Source organism: Haemaphysalis longicornis, unplaced genomic scaffold (assembly GCF_048455015.1).
Source record: "Haemaphysalis longicornis isolate Haplotype H1 unplaced genomic scaffold, Haemaphysalis longicornis Haplotype H1 scaffold_4, whole genome shotgun sequence".
In the NCBI taxonomy this organism is placed as follows: Eukaryota; Metazoa; Arthropoda; class Arachnida; order Ixodida; family Ixodidae; genus Haemaphysalis; species Haemaphysalis longicornis.
Window position 1 is genome coordinate 56,043,314 of NW_027526361.1, and position 10,144 is coordinate 56,053,457.

General features: G+C 46.8%; 1 protein-coding gene across 1 annotated transcript in view; it reads left to right on the forward strand.

The window, feature by feature from the left end:
• Nucleotides 1–7,239: 7,239 nt before the first annotated feature.
• The window catches only part of LOC144179755 (uncharacterized), an 8,246-nt gene continuing 5,341 nt past the window's right edge, over nucleotides 7,240–10,144 (forward strand). Inside the window, exon 1 of the mRNA XM_077708194.1 lies at nucleotides 7,240–7,294. Within this exon, the coding sequence (XP_077564320.1) occupies nucleotides 7,240–7,294 (55 nt within the window). The remainder of the gene's footprint in view (nucleotides 7,295–10,144) is intronic.

A 10,144-nucleotide genomic window follows, 5' to 3' on the forward strand; every position in this document is an offset into this window, starting at 1 on the left:
CTTCCTCATAAATAAATACACAAAAAAATCCCGGGCCATCTAACTTACGGGAAAACTGCGGAGGAGCGAAGCATGCAGTGTATAAGTGTATTCTTGGCGCCTTGGCGTTTTGGCCAACGGAGATAAAACCATTGAGAGGTAGAGGTATACAGCTTTGCTGTAAAAGTCTATTGTCTTGGAAGCACGAAGCCCTTTAGCGCGAGGCGTAAACGAGTGTCCCGGTGCTTGTTTAGTACACGTTACGAAGTGCTCCAGCTCGAGGCGTAAACGAGTTTCCCGGTGTTTTAGTACCGTGACTACATGAGACCGCGATTACGACGACGACGCGACAGGAGACGCCAACAGCCCCAGCTCCTAAGGGGCTTCGCCCCTAATGTACGATCGTCTACAAAAGGGATCGACCACAAGCGCCGAACTGGATTTGCAGTGAAGTGCCCTCTGTTCACACAATTTTTTCATGTATCGCGGCCTAGGTGAGTGGGTAGAGCCTAGAGCTTCAACCTTTGGTCTGTTTAGTCTGCAAATCCCAAGTGTCCTTGGATTGAGCACATGCATTGATCTGTGTACCTACCGCGGCTGCCCACTGATATGGTGTTTTGTGGCTCATGGCCAGAGGACCAGCCGTTGTCCGCCTGTATGGCTCAGGCCTGCTTTGGTTACCAGTTGCGTGCGCATAGGTAGACGGTGTCCTGTTGTTCTGTTTTCTATTGCGCATTCGATAATTTGCATTGGCGACGTGCAACCAACTCAGGCCCTGAAAAGTTTGACCAAATCCTCACGCTTGTTAAAGAGCTCACGTTGTCAAACGAAGAAATTCAGAAAGACACATCAAACAAGCTGAAGGATATTCAAACCAGCGTCACTGACATCAAAAGGCGACTCAGCGCTCCCGAAGGGCGACTAAATGGAGTTGAAAAACTGTGTCACGACGTCAGCACAGAGAACTCAGTCATTCATGAATTGCACGCGCAGCTGAAGACCATGCCCAGCACAGGCCAATCTGGTCGTTGATGACCTAAACAATCGAATGCGCAGAAATAACCTCATTTTCGAAGGTATCCCGGAAGAACCCAACAAAAAAAAGGGTTGATACCGAACGCATCATTAACGAGTTTGTGCTCGCTAACTTAGGTTTTAACGCAGGGGAAATATAGCGCGCCCACCGAGTACGTCTACCTAAAACAGATCGTCGTGAAACAAATTGTCATGAAATTTTTGAATTTCAAAGGCAAGAGTATCATTTTAAGGAATGCTTCCAAACTAAATGATATGCAGAAACCACTTTCGTGTGCGACGTCACATTCGGGTTGTCAGCTTTCGGCCAATCAGAGCCCGCTCAAAATGGGAACTTTGAAACGGAGATGAGATGGAAAAAAACAGGGATTCCGGGTCAGGCTGACTGACCTCTCTCTGTTTGTTTTATTAAAGTTGCTCTCTCTCCCCGGCCCTCAGTCAACCACGTAAGTATGGGCTATCAGCGAAAAGAAAGCGAAAAAGCCAGCGCCATCTCATACCGACCAACAACGCGTAACTTCAGTGGGTAGTTGTTGATGATAATGCCCTTGACGGGTTTGGCGTACCCACACAGGGAAATTGGCCAGCGCTGATGCGTACGTTCCAACAAACCTTCTTTTGTTCTGTTCGTTGCAAAGTGCACACCCACAGAGCGGGATAAGGAGTGGCTCGGTGTTGACAATTCCGACACTAAAAAAAATATCTTCTGTTAAAAGACACGCGCCTTCCCTTTGCCAATAAAGAACTTTACTACTGTGCTACTTTTTCTTGTGTGGATAGGCCAGACGGATGTCGTCGTCATCAAGGTTTCCTCACGCGGGTGGCTAAGAAGAAGTAAAAAAAGGCTTACCTCACGAGGACGGAGTCTGCCGCAAGCTCTGTGTAGGGAGCCTGAGGGATCGCCCGTGTCCGTGAGTACCGAGAGCCAGATTCTGAATGCATTGTCCTTACGGGGAGCGTTCGGGGTCCCTCGTCGATTTATCAGAGGAGGGCGAGAAGCTAGGAACACACCTAGAACATGCCACATACGTGGCACATTGGAGGGGTGCTGCGGTGGAGCCATTGTTGGAATGCGCAGTTGGAGCAGAACCTCGTTAATACATTTCTCGCGGGATACCGAAAGAACAATGACGTCGCCCGGTGCTGCCTACGCGCGGACACGCTGTAGGTATACAGGTGCCGTCATAAGTAATTGGTACAAAGCTTTGTGAATATCACAAAATATTTGTCTTACTGGGTTTATGCCAGCCGTTACCGGTTTACAGGGAGCTTTTTCTGTTAGGGAGGCTTCCTTTAAAAGCACAACAACGCAGCCAGGCAGTTTCCGGAAGAAGAAATTCGAGTATATTTACGAGACCGTGTTGCAATTACTATTGACGGAACTTAACCGACCTCATACATATCAGTTCAGCTTGTAATCGGATAACTATTCCTTAATTTGGACAGTTTGAGCAGGACGGGCTAACGACGCGCGTTGATACACTGCAGTTCACCTTTTACAGCGAAGCTGTCTTGCGCTGGATTCTGACCACGATTGCATGCGTCTATCGCGTCACGTCGCCAAAGAATCACACACACTCGCTCATAGAACTGGTGCAAAACGCTCTATAGCTCTCAATGTAATGTAGGAATTTTGGAAAAAAATAATACTTAAATTGGCCACTAATACGACTCTATCATTACGCCTAGTTTGTTACGTGGCATTGTTATTTAGCAGTGTGAAGTTCCGGAGTTACAGAATTCCCGTCTGCTGACAGCACATGGCCATCTACGGAGGGAGTATATATGGTCACAGAGAATGGCTGTAACTGTTGTTGTATCAAAGGCTTCGCCTAATCTCACGACAACCATGATAATTACCTCCAGGGAACTCTCACGGCAGTTTCTATAAGAGCTGGCTGGCCTAAAATTCGCTGAATAATATTACCTCCCAACGCAACCTAACAAAACCTAACCTAACGTAACCCAACCTAACGTATCATAACCTACCCAAATCCAGCCCAACTTCGACAATCCTAGCCTAACCAAGCCCTACGACACAGAATACAATCTATATTTAACCCAATCCAACCTATTCTAGAAGTCCTGTGCGTCGATCTTCTGATATAATACCCAGAATGAAAAAGCATTAACGAAATCACCATGAGCGAGAACTTCAAAAATTTCGAAAGACCCGCCGCGGTGGCTCAGTGGCTAAGGCGTTCTGCTTCTGAGCACGAAGACGCGGGTTAGATTCCCGGCCGCGGCGGACGCTCGCCTCATCGCCTGCGTTGCTTCGGCGCGTTAAACCCTACAATCATTCAATCAATCAATCAGTCAATCGAAAATTTCGAAAGCCAAAACAAAACAACAACAAAAAAATAAAACTTCTCCTATGCTGGGCTTGGACCTGATCCTTCTGGTTTAAAAGCAAGCGCTAAACCACAGTGCCACAGGAGCAACTACAAGAGCTAGTTTTTCGGGAACATTTGTCCCATAAAACCTCCGGGTGGCGCGCTTAGCCAATCAGAGGCGACTGCCGTGAGAAATTTCTGGCGGTAATTCTCAGGGTTGCCGTGATAACAGACACTACCTTAAATCTATATAGCAAGTCACTATACATATTTATTCACCTATCTATACAGCTTCGGGGGCCTTCCATCTTCACAGTAGTGGAAGGGCTCTAACTTTTTCCAACTGTTTTTCATGACGCTTATTGCTCTAATTTTCTTTCTTTAGCAGTGCCAATTTAGCGATGAGAATAATTTTCAACTTGGGATTGTAAAAACGCTGCCTATCGACATTTTCCCACGACTTCGCTGCCGCTAGATGTCGAGAAAACGCAGCAGCGGTGGACATGTTTGTAGGGTTTTAATGCACCAGTAGGTTAATAATTTTAATGTTTCATATTTCTCAAAATTCTGGAGGAAAAATGGTGCTGTAATTTGACGTTGTGAACAGAGGAGAAATTTAGTTTTACATTGTCTTTCGACAATTTATGTTTCCTTTTCCTTAGGAAGAAATTGTCATTTAGCAGCGTCATTAATCGGTTCAGACACAACAGCATTTTTCACTGCTAGTAGAAATAAAAGAACTGGTAGGGGTGCCGCCGAAATAAGGTCTTTGAATTCTCAGAGCCTCTGCAATTGGAGCTTTGGTTAAGTCGTCATCTATTCATGTATTTTACAGCTGATGTCGGTAGACGATTTTCTCCTAGCTGGCACGAACTCCTACTCACCTGCACGCACAAGTGAAGCTCACTTCTAGCCAAATTCTAGCCAAATTCTTGTCACAGCACTAAACAAATCTGGTAATAATGAGGAGGTGCATTCTGGCGACATTTTGGTGTTGATTATGAGGAGTAGTACTGCTAGATCTATGCCCACAACGCCTTTCAGTTTATCGGATGAATTTAGTTTGAAGCTATTGCCCAATGTTGCGGTCATAAATGCTTAACAGGATTTTTATGATACCGTTCGTCGAAAACAGGCGGGAGGTGGCGCGGATATACTGAACGAAACCAGTTTTTACCCGAGAACTAAGGATTGTATGCATATGCGATGGTAAAAAATGCAACCATGACCAAAAATGAGAAGTTAAAGGAGCCATGAAGACCAAATACAAGTTTGTGGCATTCGAAAGATTTCGTATTTTATAGTGCCCCCAGCGCTTGTTCGAAAGCAAAAAATGCTTTATTCACTGAGAAATGAATTAATGTAAGTTAAAATATTGATTTTCCCGCTAAATCGTGCGTTTTCGTGTCTGCAATGACATCACGGGAACCGACCGCTCTGCAGCCGATCGGGAAGCCTTGTTTACCGTTAGTGAACCTAGATGGCGCCACCATATCGTGGCAAGCCGTTTTCTGCCTTCGGTTTGTTTTTGACCGTATTTAAACCTGGCTTGTTTTTGTTCAGGGAGAAAAAATCGTTTTGTGAAACATAGTGCTCGCTCGACAAATGTGGTCACGTAAGCCACCGTTGCTTGCGTCAATCGGCCAGTGTCGTCTGAGAAAACCGCAAAGCCCCGCAGTCCTGTGCAGCTAAACTAAGCATAGGGCGCGCAGTACCAACAGCAGTACGCATCAGTACTTATATGTTTACGTGTGCTTTCGTAACTCCCACTGTTTGTCCCACCATTCTTATGGCTTTAAAAAGAATGTACCCTAAATTTAAGCGCAAATGGCTCGTTCGGCAAGCTTATAAGCTCTGCCTAATTTGCGTTTGCTTTTGCCGGCCTCCGCCAATCGCAGAGCCGGCTGGTACGTATACCTGACATCATAGGTTCTGTTGCGGTTGATGAGCTAGTAAGTCGCATGGCCATTCCGTTTTTTCCTAATTATGTAGCTTATTTCAGCGAAGTTTACGTTAAAAGTGGTGTCAGTATGATTCTAACAAGGCAATGTTTTGAATGAACCAAACTTGTGTTTTCTCTTCATGGCTCCTTTAAGGATTGCTTAGTAGCGTAAGGGGTTAATATCTTGACAGAGCCGGGTTAGGCAGCACGTTCATTTTTGGGCCCACTTTCTGCGAAGAACCACCATTGACGATGCTGAGGATGTTCACGAGAAGGTGATGATATAGCAGAGAAAGAAGGTGATGGCCATGGGAAAAAGATGAAGTAAGGGTTAGTGCCAATGCCGATAATAGCAACAAGTCACCATAAGGTGCAGTCGATGGAGGGTACGTTGCGGTGCACAGTTTAAAGCTCACATTACATCTAAATGCGTACACAGCCTTTTTCCACGCTCATGAAACCACTGTTGCGTTCTTTGTATCGCGCATGTACGCTGCATTATAATAGAGAGTTTTAGCAGTCCGTCTGTTCCGTTGGTTACGTTGTTACCGAGTTTACCGGGACCCGTCTGCGCCTGCGCGCGCGGAAGGGCGAGGAGGGAGGACTAGGAGGCGCGGATAACGCAAAGGCAGGCCCGCGGAACTAATTCCCCTACCGCGACGAATGCTCAAGTGCCCGGACGGGTCCCGGTCAACACGTTAACTACGTACACGATGGAACAGGCGGACTGCTAAAACTCTCTAATAGCTTCGTCGCAGGGATGTTTCGTCCGTACGATAAACAGTGCCACAGATAAGGGGTCATTTACCATGAATAATCTATGCGGGTCCCCATATCCTACGACGTGGTTATTGGGTATCTTCATCGCACCAATCTCAAATTTCCATGAAGACGCCGGAAGTTAATTTGTGTGGGCGCTGTCGGTCTCCCTCTTACTCTTTATTTCGGCATTATTCTTGTTTAGCGTGTTCCAAACGAAGTAGTTTTGTTGCGTCAATACCTTTCAAGTTTGTGGTGCACAGGGTAGTCCATGGAGCCCACTGATGCCGCGGTTGCCTCGACATCTCAACGTGACGTAGCTTCGCCAAAACGCCAGAAGCATGGGGCGACGCGATACAAGCTTTGCTACTCTCTATATTTCCTGCATACTGTATTTTAACGCGTATAACCCGCACCAAAAATGATAAAATTTTAGTGGAAAATTAGCGGGCGGATAATACGGGGGGGTTTTTTTTTCTTTAGTGCAGCTTCATGGCAATGCTCGTTGTGCCGTGAAGCTGCACTGCGCGTTGTGCCGTGAAGATGACCTTGTGTACAACAGTGAAGACTGCGGCTGTGACACTGAGAGCAGTTCACTCTTAGTGACACTGAGTGAACTGTGAATTCTGCCTTGCAGTCAGTGTATTTTAGTTGCTAAATATACGCATTTTCTGTGTACATATTATGTGATCTGTTGCTTGAGCAGTAGCTTTGGTGCAGCCTTTCCTGTATCAAATGTGCGTGCATACGCGAGGATGGTTTTTTCTTCCGGCGGGCTGAAAGTGGGGGTGGGGATTATATGCAGGGGCAGGTTATTCGCGCGAAAATACGGTATTACCCTGTGTAGTACTCTTAGCGAGAAGTACGCTAAAAGTATTTCATGTATGGTAAATTTCGTGCACAAATAATTTAGCCAGTGAAAAAAGTACAATCGTGCTTTTGGCATTTTCTTCGCAGATACCTGTAGATGCGGGGGGTACATTTGTATTCACGATGCAGTAATCTAGTATCATGGGCCAGGTTGTTTTGAATCTTTCGTGTCCTTTTCTGGCGACTTAAGGAAGCAAACGCACCTTAGTTCGGCCACACTTTTTCGACATGCACCTCCTGACTCCTACTTTTGTCTCACAACTCGCCATAACAGCAGCGGCTGTACCGGGAGCTCTCTGAAATCGGAGCAAAGGAGTGATCATGGAGACCACCCAGCGGATTAAAGCCGAGGTGGATACGACGGGCTCTGACGACAGTGAGTGCAGCACAGCTTCGTTGAAGTCCGATTGAGGAAAAGAAATGCACTGACGATTACTATATACACCCTAATACGAAATTTGGGAGCAGCGCGAGCTGCAGTCATCTCGGTCACATATAGCTGCTGCGTCTCAGTAAGCGATCGCGTGATCAGCGAACGCACGGCGGCGCAGGCTACTCTGCCTTTATCTCGCACCTCATCTTCGTGTTGGATGCGCACACAAAACAGTGACGGAGGTAGAAAAAGAGAGACGACACGGCGCTCTTCTAGGGGTGAAGCACCTTAGGACCTCGCTTTGTCCGGGGCTTGGCGTCCGTGTATAGTGTTGCGCATGCGCGAGGAGCAGCGGATTGGATTTGGATTGGATTGATTGAAATGGATTTGGATTGGATTGGATTAAATTGAATTGTACCGGATTTGATTGGATTGGAATTGTATATACTGTACACGCGCGTTGTCACTCATTTACATATGCGAGTAGGCAATCCCCCGGGTGATTTACGGTAAGAACGATCCCCAGTGCTTCGCCCACTCGACATGATTCCCTTCGTGGAGATGCGTGAATTTTCTTTCTATCTCTTTTTCTACCTCCGTCCCTGTTTTGTGAGCGCTTCCAACACCGAGATGAGCAGTTACCAACTAGCCTAATTGTCCGTTCCACTGTAGTTATATCGCAGTGCGTCGCCACCGCCGAGCATGTTGTTGTAAATCGTGCTTGAACCTGCCGCGCAAATGTCACGTGGTTCGGATGAGTCACGCAACGAGGATCATGTCTCACTGCCTCCCCTCGCACTTTCGCCAAACGTCGCCGCCGACGAGCGTCTCGTGCGGGCTCAGCATACTGTCCTCCCTCTCACACTTTCACTACACTTTCCTTCGCCGTTTTCTTTGTCTTCACTCGCTCGGTCACAGCGTCACTAAAAGACTTTTAGTGTATCGGCACTCTTTTCTCTCATTGTTATGTGCCGCCAGGATTTTCATTGGTCGGTCAGCACCACGTGATATTTGTTTACATATGGTCGCAGTCATTTTGTTTCTGGGCGCCTCTCCTCTTTTTCTCTCTCTCTGCTGCGCGGACGCTAGAGCGTCCAGTCGCACTCTGCCCGTCACAACCGGTGGCGGTTTCGTTGGGAGAGATGGCAACACTGCAAGCCAGAAACAAAATGGCCTCCAGACGCTTCCGGGTGCCCGAAGTGGCGGTACCCTTAAGCGCAGCTTATATAGTGACGCTAGCCACCAAACCACAGTAGCGTCCGCCAAAGTGCTGCGCACTAAAACGCTTCATAGGCTTATGGCACGGCAGCAATCGTAAGACTACGGCGTTTTTGTAACCCGTACTTTAGGCTCCCACCTCCAGAAGGGGAGGATAGGAGGGCGGTAAAAGAGCTGAAACATAATTTCTTCATAATCCAGTTCATGTAGTGACCTCCGCGGGGTGCATGGATATGCATTTCAAGGAAAGCAAGAAGTCGATCTAGAAGTAACGCAACTGGTGCTTTTACACGTGATGTTGATGGCCAGTGGAACATCCTTTCAATGAGAGAACACAACTTCCAGGGGGTGCAATAGTGGAAATTCAGGAGTAAACGTTTCAATAATAATTTGGAAGAGAGCTTTATGTTGCTGTTGGTGCCAGCTGTTATTTAATATGAATTGATTTTTAGAAAATTGTGCACCTCGAGGTATCCATCACCAAATATTTCAGTACTGATTGACATGATAATGAAATAAATTAGGCTAAGTGCGCAGGAGAGACAATTTGTTATTTTTGTGGCCGAGTGGGAAGTGGTATGACGAGGAATTCCAAGGCAGCACAACGAAGCAGAATTTAGCCGCCGCAATCATGCTGGCAAAATAAACCTTCCACCTCTACGGCTTATTAATACCAAGCAGATGGCCAGGTCATATAACGTACAGATAAATGTCGGATCAAAGCTTCGGTAGCCTGCTTGCAGTTTGTCGGCTTAATGAATGCTGCCTGATTACGTGCTTTTGTTTGTCAAGTGCAACTTTGTGGCGTCCTGCCAGTCTGTCTGCTCGCGAAAAGCAGGCACACTGGGCTGAAACGCGCAACTTCCGTAGGAATGATGTGACGTCCTCCGCTAAGTCAAGACACACTAACGCTGTTAAGTTCTCAAACATCCCTCGGTGTCATTGCGCCATAAAACTGCATATGCTATGTGCAGTTTTATATATGCTAGTTCTTTATGCTAGTACTAAATTATCATATTTTCCCCCTACAGATAATACAGGCTGTGCTACGCAGGCGTGGAAAAGCCTCCGAAGCGCGCTTAGAATGTCAATTTGTTCTTCACGCAAGCAGGGTGGAGGAGCCGTGCGAGATACTGGAGGAGAGGAGCCGGCAATGTGACCTTTGAACCGAAAAGGCTGGAGGGATGAACATTGCGGAAAGGGGAGGTGTTGAGGGGGTGAGGCTAATTCAGTCCATCAACACAAATCTATGACACAAATGAAATAATTTTAGTCTCGTCACAGAGACTGTCGTCGCCGATGGGTTTCCGGGATCTTATAAATTATCTGGTAAAAGTGTCCAGGCATGTACGCACGAACGCTCAAAAATGCTATAGATTGACTTACCATTGACTTACTCGCGACAATGTGTGTAAGGAGGTGCCAATGGCTAACAGCTTATCGCAATGCAACCGATACACTTGTAAAGTATTCCGCTAACGGGATGCAAAAAGAATCATGAAAGTAGGGATATTTGGAAGTACACCTGTGGCGACACTGCTCTTGCCATGAAGCATGGTCTCCGCGATCACACCGCGCACGGGGCTGATCTCGGAGGCCATGCATGAAGCGTAGAGTTTCATACTAACGGAAACT